At 44.3% G+C, this 23,984-nt stretch overlaps 1 protein-coding gene across 1 annotated transcript in view; it reads left to right on the forward strand.

Annotated features, from left to right (window-relative positions):
• CDH18 (cadherin 18) overlaps positions 1–23,984 on the forward strand; it is a 2,230,955-nt gene that overhangs the window by 1,589,121 nt on the left and 617,850 nt on the right. The window contains exon 10 of the mRNA XM_086965396.1: positions 20,650–20,903. Within this exon, the coding sequence (XP_086821522.1) occupies positions 20,650–20,903 (254 nt within the window). The remainder of the gene's footprint in view (positions 1–20,649; positions 20,904–23,984) is intronic.

The raw sequence follows: 23,984 nt of genomic DNA on the forward strand, positions 1-23,984 counted from the left end.
ATGCAGCTTCATTATATAGTTTAAGTAAATCTGAGATGAGGATGCTGCAGAATTTACAATAGAATTCAAGGGGAGACCCATCTGGGCCCAGGGTATTCCTGGACCTCAGAGGATGAATATCCACTGTATCTCCTCCACTTTGAGAAGGAACCCTATTTCTTCCCAATGAGACTCCATGAGACATGGGAGAGGGACGTCAGCCAGGAAAGGATTGGCTAACGACTGAGCAAACCTGGGTCGATGAGCATAAAAACATTCAAAATAGTCAGCAAAATCATTTTCTATCACAATTGTGGTATGTTACGGACATCCCTATGGTTCTGTGAAGGAGATCAGTTTGGAGCTTGCATCCTTGGTGGTGAATGAATAGGGAAGCTTTCCACTTGTATGGCCATGTTCGTACATGCAACAAATAGATGCTCACCAATACTGGTGAGCCTCATTGAACACCAGCTGCCTTAGGTATACCCAGTCACTCTCCAGTTCTCAATGCAAAGATTCGGACACGTCTGTGGCAATTTTAGTCTCCAGTTGTAAGATTCGGGCTTTAAGCTCTGTGATAAAGCAAAATATATCCCACTCAGCATGTTTGAGAAATTTCTTGGGCATACCCCAAATCGTGGCTTTACCAGCAGCTCTGACAATACCCATCCTGTCGGCTGACCAGCTATTAATCTCAAAGTAAGAGTAGAGTTCTGCATTTATATGCTACCCTAACCAGTTGTCAGTAAGGAACCAGGCGCTCAAGTGCCAAAGAGGTCATTTGCATGGTACAGGGGTCCCTACATGAAGCATTGGTAACGAATGATCTGAAATTCCACGGAGAAGAATGTCAGCAGCTAGTGTGCATGTGCCATCAGTGACAGTAGGAGATCAATATGAGAGAGGGTTTTAGTAGCTGCAGATGTGTGCGTATATGCCTGTGTAGTCAGGTACAGTGCCCACCAAACATAAAAGGGGACCATGGAATCCCTCCAAGAAACAAACAGCTGGGATATATCCTAGGGGAGCTTCAAAGGGGATTCAAAAACATTCAGATCATGCTTCAGAGTGTTGTTAAAGTCACACCCAACGATTGCCATTCCAGGTGGCAGTTTAGCTAGCACCTTTATGGGCTCAGCAAGGGTCTATTTTCGACACTGATGGTGGTATGTAGATTCTGAAAACATAATAAAGTTTTCCTGCAAGTGTCCCGACCACCCCATATAGCAGCCCTGAGGGTCATGGATGACCTGTTTGACCAACAGGGTGGAGTAACATGGCTATTCCTCTAGACCACCACCTAAATCCTGAATGGAATACGTCAACATCATCATTGCTGAATCTGTGCAAAAAGGGACAGCTGGAGCCCGACTGGTGGGTCTTCTGCAGCAGGGCAATGACTGATAAATGCTACTTGTTGAAGCTAATGATAACTAACAAAACAATTCCATCTCCCCAATCAATACCAGCCCTCTCCCCACACTTCCACCCCAGGAGCATCAGTTGTCCTAGTGTCCCCAAGAACAAAAATTAATACAGTGCGGTATATTTGAGGTGGACCTCCTCGAAAATTCTGAATCATTTTTATGTTTATGTTTATGTTTATGGAACTTGTAAAGCGCTCGTTGACCAATGGTCTCATGGCGCTAAGGGGAGACTTGAGCTATCATTCAGGCTCTAACAGTAAACTTGAGTGAATAACCATGTTTGGGTATTTTCCTGAAGTTAAAATATTGTGAGGTTAGTCTAATTTCAATTGGAAGGGAATTCCACAAGGTTGGACCTAATACTGAGAAACGCGAACCACCCATTCTCTTACGTTTAGATCTTGGAACAGTCAACGTATTCATTGTCGCTGATCTGAGATTCTGTGTAGGTATGTATCTTGCAATCTTGGTGGATATGAACTTGGGTCCTGAGTCGTGGAGTGCATTAAAAATCATACAACCGGTCTTAAACATAGACCGCTGTATCACAGGAAGCCAATGAAGCTGCTTCATTAATGGTTTAGTGTGGCACTGTCTAGGTTGCGGGAAGACCAGCTTATCTGCTCGATTTTGAATAAGCTGTAACCTATGAAATTGATTATCAGGGAGTCCTAAATATATGTAATTGGCCTAATCCAACCGGGACATTATTAGTGCGAGCAAGATGGTTATGCCAGCCTCCTTAGGGAAACATTTCTTCATTTTCTTGAATGTCCTCAGTTGGTACATGCAGGCAGATGAGACCAAAGATCAGCATTTATCTTAATTCCCAGGCTTTTCATTGACTTTTTGGGTATAGGGGGGATACCCAAAGCAGCTGGCCAGTGTGCTGGTGTCCACTGTTCTATTCTGTTGTTTGAGATAAATTTCTCTGTCTTATTAACTTGAGATAATTATGTGTCATCAATTCCTTGATAAAAAGCATAGTATGTTGAAATGCGTCCTTGGAGTCATTTGTACCGCCAAGCGGGACGATCAGCTTCATATCATCTGCATAATTGTATACCTTCACTCCTCTCTCTTGAAGAGCATAAATCAGGGGACGTATGTATACATTAAACAGATGCGGTGAAAGGGAAGATCCTTGAGGCACCCCACAAGTGGTATTCACCCAGGAAGAACTAAAAGGTGCCAGTCTGAAATTAGAGCATCCAAGCCAGGGCTGTGCCCCTGAGACCTGCCGCTGCTAATCTATCCACTAATATAGAGTGGTCCACAGCTTTGAAGGCCGCGGACAGGTCTAATAGCACCAAGGTCTGGGTGCACCCCCTGTCTGCGCCTTCCTTCAGGTCGTCCATGACACTTAGAATAACTGATTCTGTAGAGTGCTTTTGTCTGAACCCTGCCTGATGAGAGACCAAAAAGTTGTAGTCTTCAATGAAGGCACATAGGAGTTTTGCCACATGTGCCTCCAACAGTTTGGCTAGGTAGGGAAGGAGCGAAATAGGCCTATAGTTACTCAGAACGCTAGGATCTACTCCCGCCATTTTTTGCAATGGCACTAACACTGTCTCTGTGAAGGAGGGTGGAACTACTCCTTGCTCCAAAGGAGTATTTAAAAGGGAAAGGAAGGTAGCTGGGAAGTGGGAGAGCAGTTCTTTGTGTATCCTAACAGGACAGAGGTCATTAGGGGCACCAGACTGAACCTTATTCTTGAGTTCTTCCAATCGATCAGGAGTGATCTTTTGGAATTTAGTCAATGTAATAGGATTTTCATATGATTTATAGGATTTCCATTCCAAATGACCTGTGGAAATGGAGTTCTAAATGATCTTGATTGTTTCCGCAAAGAATGTGTTCAGCTCAACGCACAGAGCCTGGGAAGGTGTGATAGCCAAGGTAATTCAGTCAGGACTAGAAAGTTCTCGAACAATTTAAAAAATATCACTGGAGTTGTTGAGTTAAGTACCCAAGAAGAATAGTAGGCCTTTTTTGCCTCCACTATGGTGGCTTTGTATTCCATGAGTGCTTCATCATACTTCTTCCTTTCTGACGGAGTATAACTTCTCTGCCACTTCCGTTCTGACTGACGCGTTTTAAGTTTAACAATTTTTAATTACTCATAGAACCAGTTAGAGGTTTCATGCTGCCTCCGGGCCTGTCTTTCCGCTTTAGGGGGGCATGCACCTCACAGGCTTGCAGTAGCCAGTTAGAGGTGGCTTTCTCCAACTCATTAGCATTGGTCATAACAGGCGGGAGGGTGGACTGCAGCATATTGTAAAACTCCGGTAAGCGAGACTGGTTCCACATTCTAATCATAGGTCTTATATCGCTCCGAGGTTTAACTATAGATTAGCCATTTATTAAAAAATAAATGAGATAGTGATTTGACCAAGTACAAGGCTGTATCAAGAGATCAAGGGCTGAAAGATTATTGGTCCATAATTGATCTAATAGATGGCCTTTAATGTGGGTGGGTTGTGTTATGTGCCCTTCTAGATTCAAATTAGTTAATAGGTCAGTAAGTTCTTTGGAGCTCTTACTCTCCCCTTCCTCAGAAGGCCAACAATTCAAGTCTCCAATTAACAATATTTTAGCATAGTCTATGCTGAGTGGGGTAACAAAGTTAGCTAATTCAGTGACAAGCCTTTCCATTACACTAGGAGGTCTATATATCAGTATGCACACTAAGGTGAGCCGAGGAAAGTGACTTTTAATGTGAGACTGTCTACTGAACTCATTTCAAAGGAGGCTATAGAAGTGGATGTCAGTCCTTTCTTAATAACTGCCGCCACCCCTCCTCCTCTTTTCCCAGTCAATCTGCTAGCCTGCATCAAATAGTAGGTTTCTGGGATGGCTGCAAGGATGTCGGGTGTGGAATCTATGGTTAACCATGTTTCCGTAATCAGAAGTATGTCCGGTATACAGTGTCTAAGAGATTAAAGATCTCTAACTGATGCTTGACCATAGAGTGTGTATTTAAATAGATTACCTAAAGCACTTCAGAATCTGAAGTCATCATATTAGTGGTCGCCTGCCTGAATTTAGGATGGTACGGGATTTGGGATATTGTTATCGAGGGCAGCGGAGATGCAACCGGATTGGAGTTTAAAATTCCATATTGTTCAACTTTATATTTTATAAGAGGCTTAATTACTTCATCTGCTCTAGATGCCAATGAGCGTAATTCCAATGAGGTGTAACTAATAAAATGAGCATAATGGCTGGCCCTGGGTCCCGTCCGTGCGCGGACGGGTGCAGACAGGCCTGCCTTTGGCTCGCCCTTGGCGTGCCAGCGGCGCGCCCGCTGCACGCGTCTGCTGCCCTCCCACTTTTCCATCTGAATAAATAGCGGCCGTGTCGGTGATCCCTGTCCTGCTGCCCGTATGTTAGCTCTCCTCCCGAGCCCGGAAGTGGGTTTATTGGCAATCAGACAGTCCCCAGACAAAGATGTCTTCCCCCCTCAGCATCAATCGAGCACAGGCTCGCGGCGGACCGAAAATGCAATTTGAATATAAAATTCTATTGAGGTGCAAGTGCTATTTGAAACCACTCAGCAGTCGCAATTAAACATAAAATGGCCCACCAAGTGTATGAGAGCCAAAGGAGAAGCTCCCTCTCCACTCCACGCCCGCTTTGCAGCTCAATAAATAGCGGCAGTGTCGGTGATCCCTTTCCTGCTGCCCGTATGTTAGCCCCTCCTCCTGAGCCTGGAAGTGGGTCTATCGGCAATCAGGCAGTCCCCAAACAAAGATGTCTGCCCCCTCCACATCAATCGAGCACAGGCTTGCGGCGGACCGAGGGGGCAGCGCTATAGAACCCCCATCAGGTAATCACAGTTTAAAACAGAAGTGCAAAATGCAATTTGAATATAAAATTCTATTGAGGTGCAAGTGCTTTTTAAAACCACTCAGCAGTCGCAATTAAACATAAAATGACCCACCAAGTGTATGAGAGCCAAAGGAAAAGGTTCCCTCTTCCATATGTCAACAGTTGTTGAGCGCCCAGAGTCCAGGGCCAATAACCAGATACAAGATTGGTCTAGAAATGTCTCATGTCTGCCGCTCCCATCTCTCTTGGGATCTCTCATCACCAGAGGCCTCCACAAGCAAAGTGACTACACCCACACAGCAGGGGGCCACTCCCTCCTCACCCAAGAGCTTCTGAGCTCAGCATGCACGTGATTGTAAGTGGGAGCTCTGTCCTCACATGGATTTGGTCTGCAGGCATGGCCGGGGTAGCGCAGAGGTGATGACATGCAGCCCCAAGTTGCCCTTGGAGCCCGTATCTGGAGGATCAGGACATCTGAGCACCCATTTCTCTGACCCCAATTGCCAGACTGCTGCCTGTGTATCATAAAATTAGGCACAGGACTAGTAGATCACCTTCAGTTTCACTGGGAAGAGCATAATGTATTGCAGGGCCATCACCTTCCCTTTTAGCTTCATCTCCTCAAACAATTTGTTTTGCTTCTGGACATCCCTTGTGTAATAAGAAAATATTATAATGGGGGCTGATTGAAAAGTGAGCTTTGTGTGGGAGCTTGCATTGAGAAGGATTAACCCCTTTCTCTGTAGTTCAGGATGCTTACAATAATGGGGTGCTAGGGAGCCCCTGGCAGGGGTGGTTGAGCTGGGCTCGGTGTGCTCAGTTCACCATGATCCATGGGGAGAGAACCTTATTTGAGAGCCAGGACTTGACCCAGATCTCAATAAAAGGTTCTGGCTAGGGAGATTTGACATGTTCAAAGTTTATATAGCGCGAACCAGATCCTTACAGATATCAGAGCGCTTTACAAAAAGACAAATAGAACATGGGAGACAGTGTAGTACAGTGGAAAGATAGGCAGTCAAACAATATTTACAAAGTTTATATTCAAGGGAATTTTGCCATGAGGATCGATTTGACTTCCTTTTTAAAGGATGCAGTGGATGAGATAAGTCTTGTTTCTGGAGGGAGGGCATTCAAGATCCTGGGAGCCATCCCTGAGAAGAAGCGTTTGTACATTTTTTTCTTGTGGAATCTTTGTGGTTTTAGGAGGAGAGTTTGTGCGCTTCTTGTTGCTCTTGAGCCTCCTGAGATTGTCAATTTCTGAGCAATGTAACTGGGGGAGTTGTGGTGTAAGGCCATGTGCTTGATGCACGCGATTTTCAGGTATATTCGGGCTTCGTATGGCAGCCAGTTCAGAGAGATGTGTGAGCGTTTTTTACATCCAGTGATGAGCCTTGCTGCCGCATTGATAGAGGCTCTTAATGGTGCAGTTGTAGAAAGGGTGAGGCCGCAGAGGGCGGTACTTCCATAGTCAATCCGAGGGATAACTAGCTCTTGGACTGCAGTTCGCAAGTCGTTGGTTGGGAGGAAGGGTTTCAGTTTCCTCAAGGTGTTGATTTAGAAATTAGCTCCCTTCATTGCATTGCTGATATGTCGTTGCATATTGAGATTGGAGTCAAGGGTTATACCTAAGGATTTTCCAGAGTCTACAATGGTAGGTTGGACGTTGAATGCATTGAGGTGTTTAAGCCATTCTTGAGCGATGGGGATTTTGGAGTGGGGGGCTATTAGTAGGAATTCAGGGGCATATTGTCAAGGGGGTTTATCTCCGCTTTTTTTGCTTTAAAAGCCAAAAAAGCGGAGATAAAATTATCTCCCTATTACCTAGCTGGTCGCTAACACCAGTTAGCGACAGCTAGTAGGAGATACCGACCATCTTGGGCCCCACTTTGCATGTCAGAGATATTTATCACTAATGACATGCAAAGTGGGCGTGCCAAGTTGTTAGCAACTGGAAACAGTTGCTAACATCGCTATCTCCTATTACCAACTTTTGGAGATATTCGCGCTAAGCGCGAATATCTCCAAAAGCTAACACCTGCCCTGAGCAGTTCTTAGCCATGTTATCCAATGGGAGGTGGATAACATGGCTAAGAGCATTAGCACGGTAATGCATGAATATTGCTGACTTTTCAGCAATATTCATGCATTGCGGCCGATTTTTATCGCATTTGCGATAAACCTTGGTAATACCAAGTTTTATCTGCGATAAAAATCGCCGCAGGTCGGCGATACATTTTTGTCTCTAACCAAGCAATAGCGATAATTATCGCTATTGCTTGGTAATAAGGCCCCTCAGACTATAAAGCATTAAGTTTGAGATGGTTCTCTGCCAGCCATGCTTGTGTGTTCTTCAGCGTTGCGTTGAGAAGTTTGATGTCTTCCGGGGATTGAAGTTTGAGGTAGAGTTGGGTATCGTCCACGTACAAGTGGAATTGTACATTAGAGGCAAGAAGCATAGCAGGGAGTGGCTCCATGACTAGATTGAACAGGGTTGGGGATAAGGCTGATCCTTGCGGGACTTCTAATGTTACTGGAACGGGGTTGGACATAGTGTTGTTAATTTTGAATTTCTGAGTACGGTTATGAAGGAAGGAGGTGAACTATTTGAGTACAGTCCCTGAAATACCCGTTCGGGTGTTCAAAAGATTAAGTAAGTTCTCGTGTTTGACCGTGTCGAATGCTGATGAAAGGTAGAGTAAGATGAGGAGGCAGGTACCATTTTGGTCAAGAATTTGAAGCGCGTCATCTATAATGTGTGTCATGGCTGATTCAGTGCTGTGGCCTCCACAGAAGCCGGATTGATGTTGGTTGAGGAGGTCAAAGTGATCGATGTGTTTAGTCAGTTGGAGGCGAACACATTTTTCTAGCAATTTGGCTAAAGTAGGGATGTTGGAGATAGGGCTATAGTTATTAAGGTCAGTAGGGTCAGCTGTAGGTTTCTTTAGTATGGGCGATACTTGCCCCCCTTTGAGGGAGTCCGGGATGCATCCTTGATGAAGGGAGCTATTAATGATCTTGGTCTAGAGCGGGAGAAGCCACGGGCTGAGATCCTTTACAGCGTTTGCAGGTAGAGGGTTAGATAGGTGGTTGTAGGGCTTCAGGGTACTAAAGATCTTGCCTATGGAGTATTCTGTATAGGTATCGAAGGATGACCAAGTAGCATTGTTTTTTAGTTTGTTGGGTGTTTTGCTGTGATGTTGACTGTTTTTAGATTGAAGAAGGTACAGAATTCTTCACGTGATGGTAGAGTGCTGGACATGTTAGGTAGTCGTTGTGGTTCGTCCTTGGATTGAGATTTGATTAGTTCAAAGAGTTTCTATGGTCGGTTTCTTGCTTGGTCTAGTTGATGGCTAAAATAGTCACCTTTTGATCTTTTGATTTTCCTGAAGTAAGCATTTCTTTTTTTCTAAAGTGTATTGAGGTGCATAGTTGACAGGGTAGATCTCCACATACGTTCCGCTTGTCTCAAAGCTTGTCTACCTTTGTTAGGCGGGCCATCCTACCATGGTTTAGAGATTTTGGAGGAGACTCCGTTTAACTGAAGGGGGGCAACTTCGTTGACTATCGTGGCCATTGTCTTGAGGTAGTGATCGGTGAGAAACTGAACATCGTTGTTGCCTGTGGGGGGTAGGAGAAGGTTGTAACTGGGAGAGGGTGAAGAGATGGGGTTAAGTTTCTTCAGGTCTCTTTTCCAGGTCTTGGGTTTGGTGGATTGAGCTGGGCAAAGTTTCACATGTTCGTTGATGAAGAATGTGATAATGTGGTGGTCAGACCAATCACAGGGTTGGATTGAGTCTAGTTGGGTGGCGTCACCTTTGGAAATGATGAGGTCAAAGATAGAGCCTTTGTCGTGAGTGGGGCTGTTGCAGATTTGGGTGAGGTCTAAGGTGTTGAGGAAGTTTATGAGACTGTTGACCACCGTGCCGTTGTGATCATTCCAGTGGAGGTTGAAATGGCCAAGGAATATTTGTGTGTTTTGTCAACCCAAATTCGTCGTGATCATGTCCATGAGGTGTTAAGTAAAGGTGAGGTTGTCTCCTGGAGGGTGGTAAATAGTGTGTAGAGAACATACTGGGTTGCCCTCACTGTTGACGTTGAGGCAGATGTGTTCACAAGAAGAGAATGGAGGGGAGATAGCTCTGGTTACTGAAAGGTTACTACATGCTATTCCACCTCCTGTCCTGCCGGCCCTGTCTAATCTGATGATGTGATAGTTAGGAGGAACTAGAATGTCCATGAGGGGGAGGAGGATTCTGTTAGCCAGGTTTCGGTGAGTATGATAAGGTCAAGGTCTTGTGCGATAATGAGGTCGGCTATGTCGGATGCGTGTCTGGGGTGCAGATCGGCAGTTAAGTAATGTGCATTTGAGCCTTGGGAAACACCACAGGGCGAAGTGTATTCCACCTAGAGTTGTTTTCTGCATCTTTCCTTTGCCCCCAGGGTGGGGGAGTTGAAGGTAAGTGCAGTCACCTTTGCTTTAAGGTCACTGGCATTATATTCACGGGTAGAGATTCTACCCTCCACCTCAGTAACCCTCCCCGCCACATGGTAGAGATCTTGATGGAGGAGGGTGACATCCACCCTTACCTCACCAATCCTTGTTTAAAGAGCCTCACCTGAGGTTTGGATGACCTACAATATTTGGGCCACGTCTGCTGCGGCTGAGGGCTTAGAGGCCAAACAGCTTGCTGTCTGGAAGCCTCCAGGGAGCAAGAGGTAAATTTGTCAATCTTCAGCTGGGCACTCCTTATTTTTTTCCCAAATCAGCTTCAAACAACGGAGGTGAAGGCTCCACTTTCGATGACAGAAAGAAACCTCCTCCAAACCCTGTTCAACAGCTTGTACACATCCGCTGATTAAGTCATGTTTTTCCAGAGAGGAAGGACCTCGAAAGATCGCTCGGATACTAGGCCCAGGTCCGCTTGCTCTGGGATCCACAAAGGCAGCATTAGCAGCCAGGGGTTAGGCTTTGAGACTGACCCATCATTGTATGATTTTTCTGTGCCTAATGTGTGCCCCAACCGCTCCATCTCATGTATGAGCTGCCTCGGCATCAAGCGGGATAATGTGTGACATCAAGGAGAGATGTCCACCAGGGCCAAGTGAACATCTCAAGGTCATTTGACATTAGGCCATAACCTTCTCCCTGGGGGAGGTTGTCTGAGGGATTATGTGCATCATAGGCCTAACCTCGATGCACTTGCTTCGAGATCCTCAGAGGATACACGAGCAGCTGTTCTGATAGGCTGGCCCTGTGGCGCGGAGGAGTACAGTCCGTTGGTTCTGCAAGGCGTTTCCCTCCAGTGGAGCCTGGTAGCAATCAAGGTTCTGGGGCAGGCCTGGATGCCAGGGCAGCACAATATGCCTCTCAACCTGTCTGCCCCCAAGTGCTATCACAGGGGAAGCTCGAGCAGCTGAGAGGCCTGCCTCACCAGCCCAAGCATCCCCAGCACGTTCAGTTGAGGCTCAACAACACCTATAAGGCCTGTATATGTTGCAAGGGCTATGCCCGGCCAGTAAGGGCCGCGGAAACAATGCCGACTGGGAACACAGTAAACTGTGCTGCTCCTTACATGTGCATCTTGTCAGACCAGGAGCCTGCCCTCACCACTCTCTCTGGACCTAAGTCAGGCCCAGGAGCTTACTGGGCCTCAGATGAGCCAGTGGTCCCAGGCTCCTGTGCCACTCTGTTTCGACCTCTGAAGGACCCCCACACCATGTCCAGAGGAGCGGGCACAGTCCTCTAGGTCCAGCGGTGCCAGGTCCCAAGGATATCACAGCCAGATTCCATGAGCACCTTAAGTGAGACTCCATGTCACCCATCAGCTCGATCGTTACTCGCAACTCCCACCGGTACCAAAATGGCAGGTGAGAGTGTAGGCCAAAGAGGGTCAAGTAGCAAAGCCACCATGAACATTAGGTAGCAGGAGCCCAGCGACAATAAGAGGATTGTGGCAGATTGCAAAGGAGGTATGGAACCGGTATTAAAAAATTGCATCTACTATTGTAGGTGCTTTGCCATGCTCCCATGACTCAGTTATTTGAGGGAGTTTTGCAGTACACTGAGAGAGGAAGAGCTGAAAATGAGGCAGAAACTTTCCCAGAAGGTGCATTTGATTTGAGGTAGTGAATTCTCAAACCACTGGATACAGCACAGGATAAGGTACCTTATCACCACCTCCTACAATATTCCTGGACTTGAGAAGAAAAACTCTTTAGGAGAAGGTGCTTTATTGTTTGGCGAAGTAAAATCAAGGCTGCTGATTGCCTTTCTCAAAAAAACAGAACATTCAAGACTGGTTGGCAAGTGAGGACTGGACCCTGCTGTGGACTTTCTCGAGGAGAGACGTTGTGCAGTAACTCCAGCCTGAGGACTTTAAGGACACAGGAAAGACAATTATTCTAGCTGTGGCGGACCCAGAAAAGGAGCTGAGGCTTTTTGATGGGTGGAACATCCTCAGTGAGCTAAAAAAACAAGATACTCCCACGAAGAGCATTTTTCTGTGCAGAAAACGTCTTCTGTGAAACCTCATAGAGGTTGCCCTACTATGGTTTCCAGCCTTGCCCTGCTGGTGGATTTTGAGGACAAAAAAGTTCCTAAAAGCCAGATTTACAGTTTGGTGGATGGAGTTTACATACGACAATACCTCCACCATCCCAAGGGTGCTCTGCCTGCCAAAGTGGACCTGTGGACACCAATCAATACATTGACAAGAACCACCATCATGGTGGTTCCCAGTGGCGTCACTAGGGGGGTGCGGGGGGTGCGGACCGCACCGGGTGTCACCACATCCTGGGGTGACACCAAACTGGTTAATTATGCTGCCTGGCTCCAGCGCTGACTTGGTGTGAGGGCACCATGTTCAACGCTTTAAAAGCACCGGATGCCGCATACTTAGTTTGTCCCTGCAATAAAAATGACGGCTCCAGTGATTAATGTTCTTCCTGGAGAGAGTCCGGAGCCTTTTCTACTGAAAGTATTGACAGATCGTAGGGCAGAGGTTTAACATGCCTGCTGCAAAGTGCGTATCCCATTAACATCAAAAGTGCATATAATAAAAAAATAGGTCAATGGGTTACCAGTTTGGTCTGAGACCCTTTTCTTACTTTCAGTTTATAAGTTAAAATCTTAATATAGAGCAGTGAGCTATTAACTGCCATCACAAGCTGCAGGCAAACTGCAAGGAAAATATTAAAGCAATATCATTTTTGCGCAGACTTTCTTTGTCCTAATATTGCAAAAGGGTGTCATTTGGGTAAAAATCACTACTTTTTATTAATGCCCCTACCAATGGTTTTACATTTTAAATTCTGAATTTGTGCTTTTCCAGTCCAAGGACTCTTAAACTATACTGCCTACCAGTATAGATGACATGTGACTCCTACCCCTTGCAGGTCTCTGTCTTATGTAACATTTCCTATATACTGATTTTCACAGCGATGATTGTCCCTGTGCAATGCATGTGTGATGTAAACATTTTTGACATCTTAAACTGGCATGAGTGGTGCGTGCTATAAAACGAAATGAATCTAAGAGATAGTGGTTATGGAGACTTGAGGGGCACTATCAAATGGTGGTATTATTATTATTATTATTATTATTAAGTAATTTTATAGAGCGCACAGCTGCCCCAGCAAAGGGGCGCCCTGGCGGCAAAAAGCAGCGGCAGCAAGACTTTCATATTAGGAACAGAAACGTTTTGATGGCCCTACGGAAGGGAAGAAGCCCATCCAGACGGCGAATCTGTGCAGGAAGAGAGTTCCACAGCTTGGCGGCCAAAAGGTCAAAAGACCTCCCCCCAGCTCTAGCCCGTTTTACACGAGGGACCACAGCCAACAGCTGCTCCGCAGAACGTAATTGGCGGTTGGGAACATATGGGATCAGTAGCTTAGATAAAATTTGAGGGGATGATAGTTTAAATATTTTAAAAGCTAAGCAAAGCGCTTTAAACTCAATCCTTCTCGGCACGGGCAGCCAATGGAGTCGTGTAATGGCGTCCGACGTAGGGCAAGATCTAGGGAGCCTAAGAAAGACCCGTGCAGCAGCATTTTGGACTCTCTGCAAGCGGTTCACATCCGCCTTGATAGCCCCTAACAAAAGTTAGTTATCGTAGTCTATGCAAGACAGAATGGTGGCCTGAACAATCAGCTGGTGTGTGGCCGGATCAAAAACCCCCAGGATAGGTCTAAGGCCGTGTAGGGGCCCGAAACAGGTGCCAGCCACAGAAATATTTGTAGAAATAAGTCCTTGGTGTGCTTATGAAGGGGTACATTTTTCAGAAAAGGTAGTGATATCTGGACCGTTATGCACTAAAAATTAAAAATTACTTACTGAGGGAGCATTTTTTCCAGTCATTCAATGGGGTACTGCAAAACCTGGTATGGTACTGCTGTAATTGACATTCTGATTGGCCAGCCAAAACTTTTTATAAAAATGCTGTGGTGGTCATGTCAGTACTCTGGGAATTTGCCATCTGTGTCCACTGGCGGACTCGGAGCGGAGGAGGTCCATGCGATAAGTCGTGAGGGGGTGACACCATGAGTTACCCGCACCGGGTGACACCAACCCTAGTGACGCCACTGTACTGGTGGTTCCTGTCAATGTAGGAAAAGTTTACCCATCAAAGTTTTCAAAAGCGTTTTGTTTTCCAAAATAAAACCTCCCAACACAGGAGTTTGTTTTTGAAAAATGTAATAACTACTGACCTCACACCCCGAATATTTTCTCCCAGAGTGTAGGTGTTGTTGTTGTTTTTTTCCTGTATCTTACTACAAGATTTTTCCTGGTGGTGGTGAACTGAAAACAAAGAATTTGCACCGTTCATGGGTGACTGGCGTACATTTTTCTTCCAACGGCCCCTACTCCATCAGGTTGTCGGAGTAAACACTCCGTTGACAGAATATTTAAAAAAAAACCTTGGAACAGTATCAGAAGTAACATTATGTAGTTATTGTTTTATATAAGAGGATATGTGACATATTTTTATGTCTGGTCAGTTTACCCAACTTTCTTCTTGAATTATTACATGCCAAATAATGCTATTCTTTATTACACAAAAAATGAAGAAGCATGGATTGGATCGATTTGAAAACCTTAATGGCATGTGGGAATGTAGCACACGTAATATGTACCTAAAAAACTGAGATAAGTATCATTGTTTTAGAATTCAGCATGCCCATCAAGCAAAGCACATTAAACCAACAATCAATTACAGCCTTCAATATTTCTTTTGAATCAAAACTAGTAGTAGCTAGTTAGCTAAAATTCAGTTCCTATTACTACTTTTTAGTTATGGTGTCATGCAAAATGTCACAAGAAGTCAAACAAACACTTTAATATTTCGCTTTTTAGCATTAAGTCATTTAACACGTTGGATTGTGTATTATGCTGTATAGATTCGGCCAATGACGTAATATGCTTAAACAAATATTTAAAAAGCCTTGAAACTGATTCAAATTTTGGAAACATAAGAAATTATAAATGTTGTAAGGCTGCCTTGCATTTATTCAAATATTTAGAGTTTTTTCATTAAGATCACAAAAAATAAAATACTTCGGGCCTTATTTATGAAGGACTTGCGCCGCCGGTGCATCACTTTTAACATGGGAAAAAGTGACGCATCGGCGGCGCAAGGCTTTCATAAATGAGGCCCTTCATGTTTAAAATGGAAATATCTTTGTGCATCTGACTTCCTATGCCTGATACAAAATTATTCTGAACAGTTGTTTCTTACTCTTATCTTAAAAGCAACTTTTTTTTACAAATGCATGCTTACTGAAGGCAAACAGCTTTCCAAATCGCAACATTCATTTCTAATAAATAGGCAAAATTTACTTCTGCAAACTTGTCAGTAAAACACACCTAGTGCCAGAGTAAGAGCAACCAGAAAATGTTTTTTAAACCAGGGCAGAATATTCTGGAGTAAAACTGATCCGTTCATAGATGAAGCTTTAGAATCGGATCCTATCATTTTGAACAAGGTGTAGAAAGCCATTTTGTAGTTGGAAACTCTGCAATCCAGGGTTTACAAAGTCATATTGGCTTTCACTATCTACTAAACCCTATTTCCAAGTCAAGAAGCATTTTTAAAAATGCAAAAGTGCTTTACAGACTCATTCCGAATACCAATATGCATGGGGAGTGAAAGGGACATCCCCTCCTAACTATAAATCACAATGCCATTTACCAAGGGTTGGACCACAATTTTGGTTTCAATCCATTGGTAAGTAATTGGCATCTTGAAGTAGGTGGTAAGCCACTCATAAAGTGGAAACTGCTTTAATTGGGAATTGTAATTCACACTCTTGTGGAGGGTGGGGTAGGGGGAGTAGAGCAGGCAGTGGTCCAAGTAACCACTACATGCACCATTGCTCAACTAATAGCTTCCCAGCTGGTCCGTCACCCCACTGCTCAAAAGGAATATTAAAATGATAATAACTGTGCATCTTCCACACCAGGCTTGCTTTACATAGCCTGGTGATGTTGCAGGGATTCTGCACAAAACAGAACTATGAGCAGGATTATAGGACATTGGTGTTTTTAGGGACTGAGTCATCCTACCACCGTAGCCAAGCCCGACTAGCTATAGTATCTCAATTTCTCTCCTACTCGCTCACAGAGAAACAAATGATTAGACACCCCAGAACACAACACTCCCAGATCTCTCAGGAATCACGGGGAAAAGACACACCCTTTCACTCGCACTCTTGTACTTTTCCACAATAAGATAAGAGACACGAAACCATTCAAAATATTTATTTTAACTAATGTGTACTAACATGCAGTATACATGCCACCACAAGCAGGAAAATACATAGTACAAATACAGTCAGGAAAGCAGCTAGTCCATAAATCATGAAGGGAGATATCCTCATGAAAAGATCAGAGAGCCTAATCTCCCTCCTCTTACTAAGAAGTAGTATTATTATATATTAGAAGATCTCTTGGCTTTGTCAGCAGACCCCATACCTTAGCCTATAGATGGTGAATCTATATCATAGGTGCTGTCTCACTCTTCTTCCTGGAAAGGTCCCTCTCCAAGTGTGTGCTTCCTATTTGTGTATTCCAGTAAAACAAAAGTATGTTTCCCAAACAACAGCTGCAACAGTATGTTTTATCTAAGGGCTAAGGCCTGGCCAGAACAAGATAACAAGGGGCACTGTTGTTCGACCTTGCTCACAAAGTTCAGTTAAAATCCCAGGAACCAGCAGAGAGTGAACACTGCTATGAGTTCTCATGTGAAAACAGCCATAGAAATTATTGCAAAAATAAAGCTGTGTAGTAACGTGCACAAAGCAGCAGGCAAGCTGCAGCGTGCTCATGCTAACTTAGAGAAGATAATGTCGCCATGGACCTTGTGACAGTGGGGAACATGCTAAGCCTCCCATTCCCTGTCTAAGCACTGAACCTCAGCACTCAGACCAATCACAACACTGCATTGCACCAGTGTGATTGGCTATGAGGAGCCTGGGAGCCCCGGTGCTTAGTGCTGCTTCGTGCTGCCGGCGGTGACAGGAAGAAGAGGATGGAGGAGAGGCGGTGTATGGCCGGCCAAGGTAAGTATTTTTTTTTTCATTTCTTCCCCCCCCCATCCCCGTCCACCACTTCCATTCAGTAGCAGCCCCTACTGCAGCTGGATTTTATTTTATGCAGCACAGGTTAATTTAAAGAGCACAGGCTGCACATGGTGCTGCACTGTTCCTTGCAGGCCACCGTCTACTTGTTTGTAGAAAATAGCGACATGGCTAAATAATTAATATGCAATACGCAGGACATTCTGTGACCCCTTGTGACTGGGGATTTTGAGACATTACCTATTAGTACACAGGTGATAATGAAAAATCAGGGACAGGTCGCAAATAATTACAGCATATTTTGCGACTGCTGCTTGTGATCTGACACTTCGTACATCTGTTCCTTCTTGAGATAATAGGCCTAGAGGTTGAAGTGTCATATATTTTCCTATGTATTATGTCGCCTATTCAGTTGAATCTAGTGTGTGTGATGGTTTTGGATTGTCTTGAATAAAATGCAGTACAGTCTGGAAATACTAGAGAAATTGCTGATCTCATCATCCACAACAAATAGAAGGGTATATTAGTTGTTCTTGTTGTCCTGGGGTTTGAGGACTGTATTCTGTGGCGCAAATTAAGCACTCAGGCATATGTGAGATCCATATTCTCAAAAGACTGAGGAATGATTACTTATGTGCATCTATTTGACCAATTTGCATTATGCTTGCAAAAAGGAAACCATACAAATGCAAGAAGGCAGGGAAAAATACATCTGAAAATGATGAAATTTTGGAACTTCCATACAGTGACGTTAGATTTTTGAAAACCCATATCTGGTAAGCCTTCAATTAAAAAATAAAAGAGATATTTTTCTTTGTCTAAATGAACCATTCACATGTCCCGGCAGAGTGGAGATGGTCAAGCATACGTTCTCTAACGATTACGGACTAGTTGTAAGAATAAAATGAAAATCTAGGCATGCCAATAACTAGCTACACACCATGCTGTCTCTTGTCACTCTGCAAATTTATAATTCAGTTTGATTGACAAATATTGTATTAGATTGAGCATTTGACAAGGATTTTCTTACTGTAATATTTTTTTCTCTTCTCATTATAAAAATTGTGGGAAGCACATAGTTTTGACCTTTATATCCCTCATCACAAGGGCCTAGTTTTCTTGGTTTCCCTGATTCCAGACTTGATTACGTTGAGGTTTTATTCATGTTGCCCCTGTTATATGAAACTGTATAAATAATAATCTTTTGTGGATATCAATAACAAACTATGATATTCCAAAAATTAAGATATAACTATTCAACCAAAACTAATAATTTAATTTTCACTAAAGTTTACCTATCAACTATTCAGCGAAAGGAAGTTGTATTTTCCCCACAACAGATACAGAGGCTGTGTTTGGTTACACACCTGGGCTCAGATTTTACAAACGCTTCACATCGGGTTTCTATTTCGTTTTCTAACACATACCTGACAGAGAGTGTTGGGTTGGTACTTACAATCCAACACATATCACGATTGGAACGTGCTACCTTATATTACTATGCAACAAGAAGGCGCTCAAAGGGTGGTGCATTGACATTCCCATAATCTACTCATAGATATCAATGCATATGTATATCTACAAAGACCTGCAGAAATGGGTTCATGCCAAAATCCCGCTCCCTTCTGAGGCCAGTGTTACAAGGAGAATTTTTTTTATTTTCCCTCAGAGCACGCATGCACAGAGGAAATTGCTTTTCGGCATATGCTGTGTGCAGGAAGATATTACTTTCTGCATAAACACTGTGGGACAGATTTACAACCCCTTGCCACACTTTTTCACCTCCATTGCGTCACTTTTGTGACACAGCGGCGGCGTAAACAATGCGGCCGATTTACAACGTGATGCATGTAGGGAGATGCGTCATGTTGTAAAGCCCTGCGTCACATTATACCTGCGTCAGATATAATGTATGCAGGGTGGGCGTTCCCACGCAGGACAGCCTTGTAAAAGTGACACAGTGAAATCTACAAGATTTCACTGTGCCACTTCTAGGACGCCACTGAGTCAAAACCTTACGCCTGCTTTAAGCAGGAGTGATGCAGTGCAATAAGCATAGGCCTCAACAGGCATTGCTGGAGTTGCGTTGTGCTTGCGCAGTGGAAAAGTGTAGCTCAATGATTCGAGCGGCAGACCCTGATGCAGAGGTCTAGCCTGGGACCAGGGTTCAATTCCCTGCCTTGGCAGGTCTTGGGCTCAAAATTCCACAGACCTGATAATTCTTGCCTCAGTGCCTATTTCAATCATGGAGTCCCACTCTACAACTCTGGGCAATAGCTTGTTTAATCTCCACAACGGCCCCCAACACGCTAAGGATGCCTGGCCTCCATCTTGGGGGTGCCCAGGAGTAGACGCCTCACAGGGAAAGCCAGGATGGGTTCCACAGCGGTATACGTGCAAGCGCCTTGAGACCCTTGCGGATGAGTAGTGCGCTATACAAGTATCAATTTACAATTTTTGCTTGCGACACAACTCCAGCAATGCGTGACTTTTGGGGTAACAGATGCATCAGAATTTCTAACGCATCTGTCAATCCTTGGGCCATGGTGCGCCGTATTGTAAATACGGGGCATCCGTGGTGGCCGAAGGGTATCGCAGGCTGGTGCAGGGAAACTGACACATCTCTACAGATGCGTCAGTTTATTTTAAATCTGCCGCTATGCTGAACACAATACAAACACCCTTGCACTGTGGTGTATCAGTGTCTGCTTCGGCACATGCCAGGATAAAGCGCGCCATGCCAGAGAGCAAGCAGAACAGCCCCACATCTTTGTAGATATAGTGCTGTGCTGCTCTCACCTGTTCAGCGCAACACAGCACAGCAACATCAGTTGTGCTGCGTTAAGTGATATATTTGCAAATCTGGGCCCTGATGATATGCTTTTACCCCAGGAGAGCACAGTATTTTTAGCAAGCATTCTGATTGAAAGGAAAATTTTGTAGGTCAATTTAATTACCTAGTAGACACAATCGCATATGACGCTCTGAGTACATTCAATTGATTCATTTTTGTGTGCTGAAGTACCTATTTGGTAACAATACCTACTGAAAAATCTAAATTAAGATATTTTTGGTGTAATTTGTAAAAGATGTACCTTGAAAAATACAACAAATGAATCTTATTGCTGACTGCAGTTTTATGGCAAATCGTGCTATACAAATTTCTTCCGTTTGCAGCACAAAGGGGTCCTTATGCTATTGCAAAATACATGCGTGTCAAGTGTCAATTTCAGCGCATACTGTAGTAAAACAAACGAGCACCAATCAGAGCTATTTAAGCGTTCTTGTCCAAAATATTAACGTACGCATGCTCCGTAGCACTTTGTAAGAGTAACTGATGGCTAACATGTCATATATTTAATAATGCACAAAAATGCAATTAAATAACTGACGAATCACAAAGAAAGCATAAATCAAACCTTTATTTGATGCAACAGTTGATGTCGAAGTGGAAATATTTAAATGTTTAAATGTACATTTTCCTTTTGGGTAGTATTTCAAAGCCTCTCCATTTTCCATTGCATTTATTTTCTCCAAAAATATTTCACCAGAGTGGCATCTCTCCAAACATTTCTAATCACATCAGTTCCATGATTAGAATTTTTTCATCTATATTTTATTAAGTCATTAAACTTTTAATTCCAAAATATGATTATTTAATTTTCAGATGTCCGTTATCAAACCTAGCACACGAGATTTGTTAAAAGTTTAGGAAAACATGTTAGAAACGTTGGAAAGGCACTGTGTGCGTTTATCCTAAGTGTGTATTGAAAGTTTTGTATGATTGAAAATTCTCTCCTCCATACATAAACATATGCTTTTTTTTCAACAGCCTCTCAACTTTGAGCGCAAAAAGCACTACTCTCTGAACATAGAAGGAGCAAATCCTCACCTTGACGTGCGTTTTTCACATTTGGGCCCTTTCAAAGATTCTACAACACTAAAGATCATTGTGGGTGATGTGGACGAGGCCCCATTGTTTACGCTGCCATCCTACACCTTGGAGGTGTATGAAAATGCAAAGATTGGTACCGTGGTTGGCTTGGTAACAGCTCAGGATCCTGACAGTGCCAACAACTTGGTAAGGTAGGTACAACAATTGCCACCATAAATGTCTTCATATATTTTTTGTTCGTCTGTAAGGCAGGTACAGCAATGTCCACCATAAATGTGACATCTTATATTTTTTGCTGGTCTGTTATGTAATGTTATGCAGACTTTCAGAGTGCTGTATCATTTGGGAGGGTATTTTGGCAATGAGCAGGTGTGAGCCTAGCCACACCGAGGGCCTACTGGACTACTCGAATTTCCAGGTGTTTATCTTTTTGCGGAATTCAAGAAGTGAAGCACAGGTTCTTTTGTGTAGTTGCAGGTCATTTCACACATTAGGAGGGATGTAGGAGAAGGCTTGACTGCCAGATCTGTTTTCCATATGCGTTAGATTTGTACAAGTAGGAGTCCGTTTGAGTGGCGGCATCTGGGAAGTTTTGGAAACCAGATGCAATTGTTGAGGTATGCTGGGCCAGTGTTATTTAATGCCCTAAAAGTGTGTTTGAATTGTGCTCATTTGTGAATCGGGAGTCGGTGGAGCTCCTCCAGGTGTTATGTGATGTGAGTGCAGCATGGGAGGTTGAGATTGATTAAGGCCACCCAGTTCTGAATAGTCTGCAGACTTCTGGTGAGTGTTTTGTTGATCCCTGCATAGCAGGTGTTCCCATTGTCCAGCTTACTTGACACAAATGTTTTCCGAGTGCTAACTGAGAAATATTTGAAAATGTTCCTCCTCACCATCTTCAGGATAGAGAAACCTGAGGCAGTAAAGGCTTTGATTTGGGTGTTCATTGTAAGTGTGCTGTTGATGATGATCCTGAGGTTCTTGACATGTGTATTGTGAGTGGAGGGAGTCGGTCCTAGCTCTGTTGGCCACCAGGTGGAGTCACACAGAGATGTGCTGCTCGAGAAGATCACAATTTCATTTTTATTGGTGTTTAGCTTTAGACAGTTCGTCATCCTCCAGTGGGTGATTACAGTAATGTAGGCATTGAACTTTATCAGGGCTCTGGGCGCCTTGTCTGGGAGGGAGAGAATGAGTTGCTAGTCATCGGCATCGGAGAGCACATTGATGTCTTGAGAGCGGATGATGCTGGCTAAAGGGATCATGTATGTGTTGAAGAGGATCATACTCATGGAGAATCTTGGTGAATCTCTGCAGATGAGGTCACGTGCATCCGAGGTGGACAGTGCCAGGCCGACTCACTGGGTCTTTCCAGCCTGGAAGGAGCAGATCCATGGGATTACATGTCCTTAGATTCCAATGATATGTAGGTGCTAGATGAGGATAGTGTGGGTGACTGTGCCAAATGCTGCAGAGAGGTCCAAGAGGATGAAGGTCACTGCAGAACCTCTGTCTGGAGTCATTTGGATGTCATACATTTTAGTGATAAGAGCAGTTTCAGTGAGGTATTCGGTGAGTTGTCTGTTATTGATTTTCTCCAAAACCTTGGCCGAGAATGGTAGCAAGGAGATCGGTCTGCATTTAATGAACATTGAAGGGTCTGCAGAGGGTTTCCTCTGAAGCTTGAAGTTTATTGGTTTGTATAGCGCTGAATCACCCATGAGGGTATCTCGGCGCTTGGGACGGTGAGGAGCATCAGAGACCAGAAAATTTAGAAAAGGTGGGTTTTGAGCAGCTTTCTGAATTGGGCCAAATTTTGACAAAAACGTAGATGAAAGGGCAATTTATTCCAAAATAGCAGGGCAAGATAAGAGAATGCTTTGCCTCCGCAGCACGTCTTTTTAACCCTGGGGGATCTAAGTGGTCGTGCAGGGCTGTAAGAGGCAAGTTTGCTCGAAAGATACGAGGGGCCTTGGCCATTGAGGGCTTTATAGATAATACAGCCTAGTTTGAACTTGACCCTCTTTTTTACTGGAAGCCAGTGGAGTTGGTTCAGGAGGGGTACTGAGGGTGTTCTAGCGGGGCGTCGCCAGTGAGACGGTCGGCTGTATTCTGCACCACCTGAAGTTTATTTATGGAGGTTTTGTTAGCTGAAAATAAGAGGGAATAAGAGGGAATTACAGTAGCCAAGTCTACTCAGTACTAAGACCTGCATCCACGTTTTCATGGTGGATGAGGGTAAGAGGGGGAAGAGGGGGTAAGTTTGCGATCAATTCTGACACCTAGGTTCTTAACCACTTCTTTGGGGGTAGAGGCTGTACCAAGTTCTTCCGGCCACCAGGTAGGCGACCAATGAGTGGCAGCTCCTCCAAACAACATGATTTCAGATTTACCAGCGTTGAATTGCAAATAGTTGGCCCGCATCCAGGCAGCGATGGATTTCATGCCTTCTGGGAACATAAGTTCAATATTAGGTCTATTTTTGTCAAATGTGAGGAGGAGCTGAGTGTCGTCAGCATATGTTATGGGGGTGAATCCCAATGATCTCAGGAGTCTGGCCAGAGGGGTGACATAAATCTGAAAAAGGGTCGGGCTAAAGCAGGAGCCCTGCGGGACCCCCTTGCTGACTTTAGTCTGTCAGGAAGTTGGTAACCCACTTCAGGGCCAGCCCTCGAATGCCTATATCATGAATTCTATCCAGTAGAATCTGATCTGCAACAGGAGGACAGTTCCATGTTTCTGGGAAGTTTGCAAAAGAGGCGGGACATTCAGAATGGGTGTGAGCAGGGCTCTGATGAGTTGCATTCCTCTGGAGGAGACTTGGTGGGGGCAAAGTTCTGATGGGACCCCTAAGTGAAGGGATTTCATGGTGGCTGCAGTTCCTTCTGGAGTGATGATGGGCCATGTGGTTGGCATTTGTTCTTTGGATAAGATCAGGAGGTGTTTAGGGAGGTCTAGTTGCTGGATGAAGTTGCTGTTCGTGGCTGTGGTTTTGTTTATGAAGAACGAAGAGAGATTGTTGCAAAGGTCCCGCGAGAGGGTGATCAAGTTGGAGGAAGCCAATGGTGAGATGAAATCTTTCACAATGGTGTAGATTTCCTTGGTTCTGGTGGTGGTGGTGGCATTGACTTGATCTGCCAGAGCAGCATGTTTGGTGGTCAAGATCATTTGGTGTTAGCGTCTTAGGGTGGGTTTAAACAGGCTCCTGTCTACATTGTTCTGGCTCATTCTCCATTTGCTCTTCAGTTAATTACTGTGGTAATTCATCAGTC

The sequence above is a fragment of the Lissotriton vulgaris genome, chromosome 4_1 (genome assembly GCF_964263255.1).
Source record: "Lissotriton vulgaris chromosome 4_1, aLisVul1.2, whole genome shotgun sequence".
Taxonomy (NCBI): Eukaryota; Metazoa; Chordata; class Amphibia; order Caudata; family Salamandridae; genus Lissotriton; species Lissotriton vulgaris.